This window comes from Sciurus carolinensis, unplaced genomic scaffold (assembly GCF_902686445.1).
Source record: "Sciurus carolinensis unplaced genomic scaffold, mSciCar1.2, whole genome shotgun sequence".
NCBI classification, from domain to species: domain Eukaryota; kingdom Metazoa; phylum Chordata; class Mammalia; order Rodentia; family Sciuridae; genus Sciurus; species Sciurus carolinensis.
In genome coordinates this window covers 2016186-2029897 of record NW_025920129.1, presented here as the reverse complement: position 1 = coordinate 2029897, position 13712 = coordinate 2016186, and the positions used below count along the sequence as shown (strand labels likewise).

Genomic DNA, 13712 nt, shown 5'->3' with positions numbered 1-13712 from the left:
TCTATGTGATTTTTTAAAAAAGAAAAAGAAAATGCAAACTAGTTTTGATAATGGAAATCCAAATTGGGGGTGAGGTTGGGAAAGGTAAAATCAAAATAGGGTGAGAAAAGTCATCTTTTTCCAAGATTTCCAAAGAGATGTGATTTTCTTATTAAGTTTTCATGTGAAACAGTCTGTCAGGTTGGGCTGATGGTCCTACCCTGTCTGATTTCTAAGAATTGCCTTTTTAAAGTGAAACCATTAGGATATACTTCTGAGGGATCGCCCCCATTTTTCTCTGCGGATACTGTCCTGGGACTAAGCCTCATTTCCACATCCACTGCTCCTGGCATGGTGTGTCCCCTCTCCCCTAGGACTACAGATGCTCCTCTGGATACAGGTGGCCAGGGAGCAGACCCCCAGACAGGTGGAGTAAGAGTGTGCATGCATTCCCATTCAGGGGGTTCCAGTGGGCACGTCGTGTTTCCTTGACGTGCCCTCCTTCCTTGGGTTAATGCTGTCATCTTCCTGAGGCTTTTGGAGCCCTCCAGGGTATTTTCTGTGGTACCCCACCCCAAAAGGAAGCTTACTGTAGTGAGACAGCATTGTTCGGGAGGGCGTCCCTGGAGTTGGAGAACTAGCTGGGATCTTTTAACTGGTGATTGCTCCACCACAGCTCCTGAACCAGACCCAAGGCCCTCTCCCTAAGAACACAGAGCGGCCAGACACAGGGTGACCTTTCCTCGACTCTGATCATCACCCTGCACAGAGCCAGTCAGTGCAGCAGCCACATTTTCCCTCTAGTTCTTAGGTAACAAACTTCAGTTTCAGGGAATTTCAAGTCAACAACAGGTAAAATGAATAAATACTTGGTTACCAGCCTAATAATGTGAATCGCTACAGAATTATTCTTATTATGTAAGAAAACAAAGACTTTATGCAGATACTTTAGCTATAAATTGATGTAAAATATTGATCTTTTTAAAGGGGAGAACAGTATCTTGTTCATTTATTATGCAATCAATCAGTAAATGTTTTTAAAATGATACTATTATAGGAGAGCTAGTGAGGAGAGACAGACGGGCCAGTTTGGTGTATTTGGGAGAAATCAGCCTGGTTGTTCCATCCCGGGGCGGGAGGGAGAGGAGGCGAGAGGGCATCAGAAGGTATCTGGTCAGTTCCTTGGTGATAAGAGCAATGGGGTATGGGTAGAATTTATTTTCAGAGCCAAGGGGACTTGATGGTTATAAATTAAGTTGCTTTTAGCAATGGAATTTATAGACAGATCATGTTGTTCCAAAAGATGTGACTAGGATCCACGATAGCAAGTTGATTCAGACTATTGTAGATAGTTAGATTAGTGAGTATTGACGATTTGATTTCTTAGACTGAGATTTTAATTGAATTTCACTGTCTCCTGGTAACACATACAGCATCGGGATTAGGAAATTAGCCATTTGGGATTCTGCCTGCCACAAACAGACCTATTCTAAACAGTGCTATTAAATTTTAGACTGTTCAAATATTTTATTTTCCGCCAACAAGTACTTTTTATTATGATGAACAATTAAGATCATTTAAAACACGGGACTATAAGTATTTTTTTGAATTAAATTAATTTGCAAAAACCAAATTTGCAGTGGTTGGGTTGTTTCTAGACAGACTTTGGTATCAATTTAAAACCAAGATAATTTTTATATTCTTTCCAATAGAATTTCATGACAACTTTGTGAGTTTTCTTAACCTACAAAAAAAAAAAAAAAGTGCTGCAATGATGAACAAAGAATTATACAGAACCTACTTTTGTATCTTTATTTTGGGATTTCTTGTTCTATTATAAATATGAAAGTATCCCTATTTCAGAAGACATATTTTGTTAAAAATGAAGTGTACATATTTAAATATGTATTTTTGCACAGGTCTTTTTTTCTGATATCCTGTTTTGGTACAATTGAGATCATCTAGTATTTATTAATTAAGTAAATACCTTTTTATAATTTGAAGTGGTTCACTGCCAAGACAATAGTTCTAGAACCTGCCTCCTTTACAGTTCAAGGGATGCCTCTGTTCTGTGAAAGGCTCTGTCCCTTTAGTGTCTTGGGAGTGGATTCGTGCAGACAAAGTGGGCATTGCTTCTCCCTAGCTGCCTGATCCCCAACAGGACTACACATGACTAAGTGACACACTGCTTTTCTTTTCTTAATGTTTTACATGTGAGTGCTTGCGTGCATGCATGTGCGAGTGTGTGCACGCGAGTTCGTGCCTGTGTGTGTCGACACTGAGCACACGTGCGTTATTAGTGTGTGATGTGGTTTAAAACAAATGGAAAAAACTGAAAGTGCCTGAACCCTAGTTTTAAGCTTAGAGAGATTCTCTTAAAAAAGACTTGAATGTTCAGTTGAACTTTGGAATTTGCTTTTTTCCACCTAAATACCGCTTCTAAAATTTTCGGGGAGGAGTCGAAAACCACCAGTGCTGGTCATTTTATAAGGTATTTTAAAACCAAGGCCTTTTGGGTCACAGTAATTCAACTGGCGATGGATCGCCCAGTGGCACCAAGGGTTCCAGCTCATGAGCCAGCAAATTGACGTATCCGTTTTTTATTCACTCATGAAATGCAGAGTTTAACATAGAATATTTAAAATATTTTGTATTCCAAAAATATAATACAAAGAAGTACCTCTGAAAACATTGAAAAAAATGTATAATTTGAAAAACGTAACTTATAAAGGCATCTGTGTTCCTGCAAGAGTTCTGTTGCCAAGTAATTTCTTAATGTCTCTCCTTCTGTCCTGGGTGTGGGGAAAGTCGGGCTTTGAAAAATGATTGTTAAAAAAGTTTCACTGTTTAGCAGAAAATAATCATTTTTACATTTTGTGCAAAACATTTTACATTTTCAGATCATTTAAATGAGCACTACATACTGTCAGTGTGATTGTAGGGTCTCAAAAGCATTTTGCTATGTTTTGTTTTGTTTTGTTTGAGCTTGGTTATAAAAACAATCTCCTGTGTTAAAATGTGTGAATAGTTTGATAATTTGTACACATCAAGAGCATCTCAGCTGGACTTTGTTGGCTGCTGTATAGAACATGAACAAATGTCAAGGGATAGAAAATTACTTTGGATATTTAAAAGAGAAAAAATATATAGTCTATTTGTTTTGTAACAAGTTTCTGTAAATAAAATAATTTATACTATTTATAAGAAAAAGTTGTGCTTTGCTTTATGAGAAATTAGTTTGTGGAACAAACATGTTACTAAACAGGCAATAAAATTAGGACTTCTCAATAAACAAGGTTGGCTGCATGAAATATTTGACACGTTTCTGCCTCGTGGTCCTGAGCCTTCCAGTCCAGTTGGGCTTGTCTTGATTTTGGTGCCGGACACCTAGGGAAGTGCCTGCACTCTGGCCTCCTCCCTGCACAGTCCTGAAACCTCTGAGGCCTTAGGGCGTTTCCGTTCCTCAGCACAAAGCTTTGCTGTGGGTCCTTCAGTTCCTGTGTAAACAGTGGGCTCCACTGTATTTTGGCCCTGCAGGTTTTTGAGGGAAACGGTGCGGGGCTGATAGTGGAGAAACACACTCTGTGTGACAGGTAGTCAGTGTGGCGCAGAGTGTTCTCCAGTCCAGAACTGTCAGACCTCTTCTCTGCGTTCACACACTTCTCTTGTTGGCAAGACAAGTGCACTTGGGTATCATTCAGAGAACAGCATGATCTTTCTGGAATCTGGCCAGTTTGACCATTGCAAATGAATTGTTCTAGTAAATTGTTAAAATGTGTTGTTGTTGCTTAAAATAAGGGGGCAACTACATTAGGTAATGAAAGAAAAGAAAAAAAAATGTGCATACCTTACCTGAGAGAATCAGGCTGGCATCAAACCCCTTGGCCCCATGGGCTCCCCAGTTCCTTCTTAGATCAACCGGGGATAGTTCAACTGTAGGACATTCCCCATGCCTATCACTTCAGGTGTCCTCAGAACTTCCAGGATGAAGGTTTGGCCTCTCAGTCTCTTACCATTTTTCCTTCCTTTCCCTTTCAGGTAACCTGTCCCTGGATCCCAAGAGACCTGCTCAATTCAAGGAAGTTGGGGCGGCAGTTCAGGATCGTGGCCTATGGAACCTCACCCACAGAAAACCAGGGTAAGACCTGCATAGATGGAGCAGCAGGATGGAGGTGGGAAGAAATAAAGGAGAACAATTCTTTGTGCAACTTGCTAGGGAGCAGGGGCTGACGGGATTGGAGAAGGGGGGAGGGTCAGGAAGGACCTAGCCCAGGACCTTGATGGTTGAGGCATTTGTCCTCAGAAGCATATGTAATCAGACTCAGATTAACCCGAATGAAAACTCAGAACCCAGAGAGATGTGTGGCCCGGTTCCAGTGCTCTGCAGGTGCCAAAGGGGCCAGGTGCATCTTTACTGGGGACTGTGGGAAGACGAAGGTGTGTGCAGGTCTCTTCCCGTGTTCCTTGTGTTTTCATTCTCTTGCCTCGACATCTGTTTTCACTCCCCCTTTGAAGTCCTCATCACATAGCTTTTCCATAAGCTGGGTGCCATGGTGTGCACCTCTAGTCCCAGCTCCTCAGGAGGCTGAGGCAGGAGGACCCCTTGAGCCCATGAGTTCAAGACAGCCTGGGCAACACAGTGAGACCCTTTCTCAAAAAAATAAAATAAGTCAGGTGCAGTGATCCACCCCTGTAATCCCAGTGACTCCAGAGGCTGAGACAGGAGGATTATGAGTCAAAACCAGCTTCAGCAAATCGAGGCCCTAAGCAGCTCAGTGAGACCCTGTCTCTAAATAAAATACAAAATAGGGCTGGGGATGTGGCTCAGTGCTCAAGTACCCGTGAGTTCAATCCCCAGTATCCCCCAAAATAAAATAAGTTCCCCTTAAGGCAAGCCTAATGGGTCCTCTGTATTCTCCGCCTCCTCTTCAGCTTCCTTTGCCCTAAGAAACTCTTCATCCTGTTTCTAATGGTAATTATACCCATCTTTGACCTTGTAAGGCTGTAATTGTTGGCACTTGCTATCATTTTCCACAACCAAAGCTGGCCCTGTCAGAGTACCTCAGGAGGTGTAAGGCAGGGTCAGACTGTCAGCCACAGAAGTCTTCAGGGAAGGGAAGGATCGAGCACTTATGATTTAATAATTTTTATAAAACTGTCCAGCACACAGGGCCCCCAGCAAGACTGTGGGAGACAGAACGAACAGGAGAGAACCTTGGGACAAACACAAGTTACAAAGCTCTTATAATAATGCAGTAAGAGCTACTGCGTTTACAGCCTGGCTCTAGAAACCTTTTAAAGGTGGAGCCTACAGGTCTTGAGGTCTAATTAGGTTGAATATTAAAAGGAAGACTGAGTTTAAGATTTCTACCAGGGCCAAACCGACGGATGAGCTTTATGTACAATGTGTGACATGGTAATGGAAACAAAAAAGACATAATGGCTCTGAGCTACCAGTGGAAATTCAGGTTAATTTAGAACCTATGTTACCATCTAGGGGCGCTGGGTTCCTCAACTCCATTCAGCAAAGAAGTGAAGAACAGGATGCAGAGATATCAAGCAAGAAGGGGGCAGATTGAAAAGTGACGGAGATACAGAGATAGACTCCTGAGGAGAAGGGGCCCCAGAGTTGGACATCCAGTGGGGGAGTTGGGCCTGTTCTTTCTGTGGTCTCTGGATTTCCTCCTTTCCTGTCTCCTCGCCTGTCCACACGCTACTCACTGTTATTGATTAGCACCCCCTCTGTCCACATCTCTGTTGGGTCCCCCACTTAGGAGTATGAGTATGAAAGTGTCTGTCTGATTGGGTCCCCTGCTGTGTCCTGAGCACTTTCATCAGGCAGGAAGTTGGCCTCAGTAGAAGACCTCTCTGTGCTGCTTTGCTCTGGCCCTGACCTCCTCGCTTGCCATCTTCCCCTGGCTGCCTAGTCCCTCCTACACCTGCCTCTCTAGTTGGATGGAGCTCAGGATGGAGGTGAGAGCTGTCAGAGATGGAACTGTTGTTCACTTGTAGATGAGGTCACAGGAGTGGGTGAGTTTACCTGGAGAAAACACACCATTCGTATATTTGGCTTATTAAAGTAATGCTCTGCTCTGGGTCCTTACTGTGCCTAGCACTGTACATACTCTCTCTCTCAGCCCTTACAGGCAGGACTTTGGACCCCACCCGTACTGAGGAGGAACTTCTGTAAGGTGTCATGCCTGAGGTCTCATAGCTGGTAGACAGAAGAGCCAGGCTTACGGTTCTGTTCTATTTTGTGGTCCCAGACTCCAAGAACCATATGAAAGAAGTATATGATCCTGACAGATGCACAGGCACATGACATTCCATCTCTAGAATTTCACGAGCTTCAACCTATCCCAGAAAGGGAAGACCCAGGATGAATCCCAGCAAAGACAGATAGAGAATCAACACTACAGAGCAAAGAATTGGAGAGGTAAGGGAAGACAGGGAAGGGTGAGACCCAGATGGTTTAAAAAGAATGAGAAATTGAGGGCAGGTACAGTGGTGCACGCCTGTAATCTGAGTGGCTTGGGAGGCTGAGGCAAGAGGATTGCAAGTTGAAGGCCAGCCTTAGCAACTTAGTGAGGCTCTCAGCAACTTAAGACTCTATCTCAAAATTAAAACTAAAAAAGGGCAGGGGATGTAGCTCATCACCATTTTCCTCTCCAGCACCATCTTCTCCCACATTAGCCTCCTTTAGTCCACCAGCCACCAGGTCCCACACCCACAACCAAATTACCCAGCCCCATACCATGGCACCCTTATGAGAAGTTGCTGGACCCGAAGGTGTTATTCGGGTTCATGTTCCCTTTTCTATGACTGACCTTACACAATTAGAAAAAAGGCTAGGTTCTTTCACTACTGACCCTACTAGTTACATCCGTGAATTTCCTCTCTATAGGTCACAGCTTCAAGCCCACCTTGAGGACAGGAGCAGCCACTGGTGTCTGCCTGGACTGCAGTGTGTGCACACAGTGACGTGGAATGCAGTTTCACAGTGAAATGTTTTCCTGTAGAAAACGGGCATGTTTCTTTATATATTAGTGTTTGGGTTTTTTCTTCCAAATAGATTTTAGGATTCTAATGTAGGCTGTATTTCTTTCTTACAAATAGATTAATAATGTTCTATTCCTTTTTATGATTTTTTTAGTAGTAATAAGTTGTTGACAATTTTGTTGGAAATGTGAAATTTTTCATAGTTTAAAAGAGAAACGGGGGGGGGAACCAAGATGGTGGACTAGAGGGAGGCTGTGTTCCTTGTCACTCCATAACTCTGGTTTCAAGCAGAGGATATCTGTTTCTTGGTAAGGCAGTTTTTGCTGCTTATCGATCTCCTGCTGTTTACCCCATTTGCTGTCATCACCTCCGGGCTTCCAGTATATCGACATGTCTTTTGAGTGCAGATTGCTCACTGACAGGCACCTATCATCCACCATTTGCCTGCCTCTCGGCTGTCCATCGCCTGCCTTACACCTATCTATCACTCAATGCACGAGAATCACCTCCCGATCGTCCGACAACAGTCAGCCAACTGATCGCCGACCACTAGTGGAGCACCAGCTGCCTGCTGTTGCCTCAAAGTTCACTGTTACAGTACCTGCAGGTTTGATTACACGTGGCTGCTGCCATTTGGAGACAACAGCCAGGCCCCGTAGGACCCCTGGTTGCACTGACTGAGCCCTGTCTCCAGGATCCCTCAGCCCGACTGATCACTCCCTGCCTCTGGGGCCCTCACATCGACTGACTGCTCCCTGCCGCCAAGACCCCCAGACCAACTGACTGTGCCCTATCACAAGGACCCCAGACTGACTGATTGAAACCGGCCTCCAGGATTCCACAACCACACCAAACACACCGGACCTCTAGGACCCCTGCCTGACCAACTGCATCCCCCCTCCAGGACCTCCTGCTTACCACAGCCACACCCTGAGCTGCAGCTCCCCATTTGCCAACACATTTCAACACCAGAGTGGCCATCTTGGATAATCCTGGAAGCCATAGCTCCGATTTTTAGGTGGGGCAAAACCCATCCTGAGACACCTGCTGGAGGCTTGAAGCTCATTGTCAGGTACCTCTCATGCATCAGGCTACTGAACTCTGGGAGGTTTCATTACTATATGACTGATATACTGTAGATTTTCTTTTTTCTCCTTATTGAACATTAATGGCCTAAACGCATCAATCAAAATACATAGACTGGCAGAATGGATTAAAAAGAAAGACCCAACAATATGCTGCCTGCAAGAGACTCATCTTAGAAAAAGACACCTACAGACTAAAGGTCAAAGGATGGGAAAAAACCTACCACGCACATGGACTCAGTAAAAGAGCGGTGGTTGCCATCCTTATATCAGATAATGTGGACTTCAAGCCAAATTTAGACAGAAGGGATAAAGAAGGACATTTCATACTGCTTAAGGGAACCATAAATCAGGAAGACATAATGATAGTAAATACTTATGCCCCAAACAATGGTGCATGCCTGTACATCAAAGAAATCCTCAATTTCAGGAATCACATAGACCACAACACAATAATTCTGGGTGATTTTAATGCACTGCTATCACCACTAGATAGATCTTCCAAACAAAAACCAAAGAAACCACAGAACTCAATAACACAATCAATAACCTAGACTTAATAGACATATATAGAGTATTCCATCCATCAACTAGCGGATTCACTTTCTTCTCAGCAGCACATGGAATGTTCTTGAAAATAGACCATATGTTATGCCACAAAGCAGCCCTTAAGAAATGCAAAAAAATAGAGATACTGCCTTGTGCTCTATCAGATCATAATGGACTGAGAGTAGAAACCAATGACAAAATGAAAACCAGAAATTACTCCAATACCTGGAGACTAAATAATATGCTATTGAATGAAACATGGATAACAGAAAACATCAGGGAGGAGATAAGAAAATTCTTACAGGTGAATGACAATGACGATGCAACATATCAAAATCTCTAGGACACTATGAAAGCGGTACTGAGAGGAAAATTCATTGCATGGAGCACATTCCAGAAAAGAATGAAAAGTCAACAACTAAATGACCTAACATTACAGCTCAAAGCCCTAGAAAAAGAAGAGAATAACAGCAAAAGTAGGAGAAGACAGGAAATAATTAAAATCAGAGCTGAATCAATGAAATTGTAACAAAAGAAACAATTCAAAAAATTGACAAAACTAAAAGTTGGTTCTTTGAGACAGTAAACAAAATAGACAAACCCCTAGCCACACTAACAAAGAGAAGGAGAGAGAAGACTCAATTACTAAAATTTGTGATGAAAAAGGAAATATCACGACACACACCAATGAGATACAGAACATAATGAGAAGCTACTTTGAAAATCTGTATTCCAACAAAATAGAAACTACCGAAGACATTGAAAAATTTCTAGAGACATATGCTCCTCCCAAACTGAACCAGGAGGACATATACAATTTAGACAGATCAATATCAAGCAATGAAATAGAAGAAGCCATTAAAAATCTACCATCCAGGCAGAGGCTGTTGACCTCTGGCTGAAGAACATTGGAGAGCTCCAGGCTTCCCCTGCAGTTATCTGCAGGATACAGAGTCAACTATAACTTCTCAGGTTACCTGAAAGCAGAGAAGGAACAGGGCCAGGGCATCAGAAGAGAGAAAGATTAGCTGAAGAGAGGTCACCAGGGAGTGGATCATGGCAGCAGCAACCACCTTGATCCTGGCACAGTAAGACTTCCAGCAACTGTAAAGTACTCAGCTGTGTGGGTTACTGCATAAATCCTAAAAGATTGCAATAAGGTAGCAATGTCTCGGGAACCCAGCCCACCTCTGCCTGGAGATATGTCTACTGGTCCTATAGCAGAAAGCTGGTGTTACACACAGGTTAAAGTAGTAAAGTTTTCCTACATGTGGACTATTAATAACTTCAGTTTTTGTCGAGAGGAGATGGGTGAAGTGTTAAAAAGTTCAACATTTTCATCTGACCCAAGTGACAAAATGAAATGGTGCCTGAGGGTAAACCCAAAGGGATTAGATGATGAAAGTAAAGACTACTTGTCCTTATATTTGCTTTTAGTCAGCTGCCCCAAAAGTGAAGTTCGAGCAAAATTCAAATTTTCCCTTCTGAACGCTAAAAGGGAAGAAACAAAAGCAATGGAAAGTCAAAGAGCATATCGATTTGTGCAAGGGAAGGACTGGGGATTTAAAAAATTCATTACAAGGGATTTTTTGCTTGATGAAGCTAATGGTCTTTTACCAGATGACAAGCTAACATTATTTTGTGAGGTGAGTGTGGTTCAAGATTCAGTAAACATATCAGGACATACGAATACAAATACTTTGAAGGTGCCTGAATGTGGACTAGCAGAAGATTTAGGTAATCCCTGGGAAAACACAAGATTTACAGATTGCAGTTTTTTTGTGAGAGGACAAGAATTTAAAGCTCATAAATCTGTGCTTGCAGCTCGATCCCCAGTTTTTAATGCAATGTTTGAACATGAAATGGAAGAAAGCAAAAAGAATCGAGTGGAAATAAATGATTTAGACCCTGAGGTTTTTAAAGAAATGATGAGATTCGTTTACACAGGGAAAGCACCAAATCTTGATAAAATGGCTGACAACTTGTTGGCAGCTGCAGACAAATATGCACTGGAACGGCTGAAGGTCATGTGTGAAGAAGCTTTGTGTAGTAACCTCTTAATAGAAAATGTTGCTGATATCCTTGTCCTTGCAGATTTGCACAGTGCAGAACAGTTGAAAGCACAAGCCATAGACTTTATTAATAGGTGCAGTGTACTTCGACAACTTGGGTGTAAAGATGGGAAAAACTGGAACAGCAACCAAGCAACCGACATAATGGAAACATCAGGGTGGAAGTCCATGATTCAGTCTCACCCTCACTTAGTAGCAGAAGCCTTCCGAGCATTAGCATCTGCACAGTGTCCACAGTTTGGCATTCCATGCAAACGACTAAAGCAGTCCTGAAATCTTCCATGAACAGTAGAAAACAAAGGAATTGACTTTTACTCCTCCAGGTCCAGAAGGATTCTAATACACAAACCAGAAGCAGGAGTTGTTTCTGTTTTCTTGTCCACAGAACAGAAGCTGAAAAAGCATATTGCTTGCATTTCAGGTGGATAATTTATGGTTTATACTTCAGCTTTAAATTAGACTGATTACTTCACTTCAAGGCCTTAAATTATCTTCAATGACTTCTCTTGTTCATATAATAACTTTAATTTTTTTATTGTGCCTTGTCATTTTGACCAAGGCTATGCAGGATTGCACTAGCTCCATAATGCAGTAATATTGATAACTGAAGATATTAAGTTTCAAAAGGATCTTCCATTTTTTGGGGAAAAGAAAATGAATTTTATAGGGTTTGTCCTATGCTATCTCAAAGTTTAAAACTACGTCCTCCTTAAACACACTTCTATTGGAGATTATCAGTAATGTCTCCAGTATAAGTTCTGTAAATATAGGAGAACCTGCTTACCTTCAAGGTAAGTTATGGCAATACAGTGCTTCAATTCTAATTTATTTTTCATTTCAGGGGGCAAATATGCAATGAGTTGGCCCAGATTTTTAGTAAAGATCTGTTTGTCTGTATGTTAGCTGTCCAAGAAACTGTGGGTTTATCCAAGTTTACAATGATTGAGAACTGATTGAGGTTAAGATTTCAATAAGCAGAAAGTGTGTTTTGTGCTGAAGTAACTTTTTCTTAATTTATAATGACCTACCTATATGAAGAATTCTGTACATGTTAAAAGTTAAGGATGACCAAATGTAAATTTAATGAGTGGGCCAATTAAGGAAGATATATATGCACTTTTAATGTGTAACTTTTGTATGCTGAATGGTACATATATTTTTTTTGCTTTGGGGAGATTAATAAGGTATAATTAATTGTGTTTCAATTTTTGAAAGAAATTTGTAAGACAGATGGAGGCAACTGAGATGTTTGTGATATTAATAGATAAGATATCCACTATAGATAAATTGGTTTGGATTTCAAATATTCATTATTGAATTTATCCTTGTTTTAACACACTTTGGAAAAGGGAACTAAAAAATAAATGAATCCTGGACAGTCAAAAAAAAAAAAAAATCTACCATCCAAGAAAAGAAAAGCCCAGGAGCAGACGGATTCTCAGCCGAGTTCTACAAGACTTTCAAAGAAGAACTCATTCCAATACTTCTCAAAGTATTCCAGGAAATAAAAAAGAATGGTACCCTACTGAACTCATTCTATGAAGCTAATATCACCCTCATAGCCAAACCAGGCAAAGATACATGAAGGAAAGAAAATTTTAGACCAATATCCTTGATGAATATAGATGCAAAGATTCTTAACAAAATATTGCCAAACCGTAACCAAAAACATATTAAGAAAATTGTGCACCATGATCAAGTGAGGTTCATGCCTGGAATGCAAGGATAGTTTAACATCCATAAACCAATAAACGTAATCCATCATGTCAATAGACTTAAGAATAAGAATCATATGGTTATTTCAAAAAAATTGAAATTGAGGAAGAACTTACGAGATGGAAAGATCTCCCATGTTCTTGGATAGGCAGAATTAATATTGTCAAAATGGCTATACTACCAAAAGTGCTATACAGATTCAATGCAATTCCAATTAAAATCACAATGATGTAGCTTACAGAAATAAAGCAAGCAATCATGAAATTCATCTGGAAGCATAAGAAACCCAGAATAGCTAAAGCAATCCTTAGCAGGCAGAATGAAACAAGGGGTATCGCAATACCAGAACTTCAACTATACTACAAAGAAATAGTAACAAAAACGGCATGGTATTGGCACCAAAACAGACAGGTGGATCAATGGTACAGAATAGAGGACACGGACACAAACCCAAATAAATACAATTTTCTCATACTAGACAAAGGTGCCAAAAATATGAAATGGAGAAAAGATAGCCTCTTCAACAAATGGTGCTGGGAAAACTGGAAATCCATATACAACAGAATGAAAATAAACCTCTGTCTCTCACACAGCACAAAAATCAACTCACAATGGATCAAGGACCTTGAAATCAGATCAGAGACCCTGCATCTTATAGAAGAAAAAGTAGGTCCAAATCTTCAACTCGTTGGCTTAGGATCAGACTTCCTTAACAGGACTCCCATAGCACAAGAAATAAAAGCAAGAATCAATAACTGGGATAGATTCAAACTAAATAGCTTTCTCTCAGCAAAGGAAACTATCAAATGTGAAGAGAGAACCTACAGAGTGGGAGAATATCTTTGCCACTCATACTTCAGATAGAGCACTAATTTCCAGAATATATAAAGAACTCAAAAAACTCTACACCAGAATACAAATAACTCAATCAACAAATGGGCTAAGGATATGAACAGACACTTCACAGAAGAAGATCTACAAGCAATCAACATATATATGAAAAAATGTTCACCATCTTTAGTAATAAGAGAAATGCAAATCAAAACTACCCTAAGATTCCATCTCACCCCAGTTAGAATGGTGATTATCAAGAACACAAGCAACAATAGGTGTTGGCGAGGATGTGGGGAAAAAGGTGCACTCAAGCATTGTGGTGGTGTTGCAAATTTGACCCAGCTATCCCACTCCTCGACCTATAACCAAAGGACTTAACATCAGCATACTACAGAGATATAGCCACATCAATGTTCATAGCTGCTCAATTCACAATAGCCAGATTGTGGAACCAACCTAGATGTCCTTCAATTGATAA

At 41.1% G+C, this 13712-nt stretch overlaps 1 protein-coding gene across 1 annotated transcript; it reads left to right on the top strand.

The window, feature by feature from the left end:
• Positions 1 to 9910: 9910 nt before the first annotated feature.
• On the top strand, positions 9911 to 10983 carry LOC124974045 (speckle-type POZ protein-like). The gene is made up of 2 exons (XM_047537616.1): positions 9911 to 9978; positions 10050 to 10983. The coding sequence occupies exon 2, from the start codon at positions 10127 to 10129 to the stop codon at positions 10955 to 10957; it is 831 nt and encodes a 276-aa protein (XP_047393572.1). The 5' UTR covers positions 9911 to 9978; positions 10050 to 10126; the 3' UTR covers positions 10958 to 10983.
• The last annotated feature ends 2729 nt before the right edge of the window (positions 10984 to 13712 follow it).

Bases quoted from the DNA above. Each gene is read 5' to 3' on its own strand.
- LOC124974045 (XM_047537616.1), top strand. From the start codon at position 10,127: ATGGAAAGTCAAAGAGCATATCGATTTGTGCAAGGGAAGGACTGGGGA.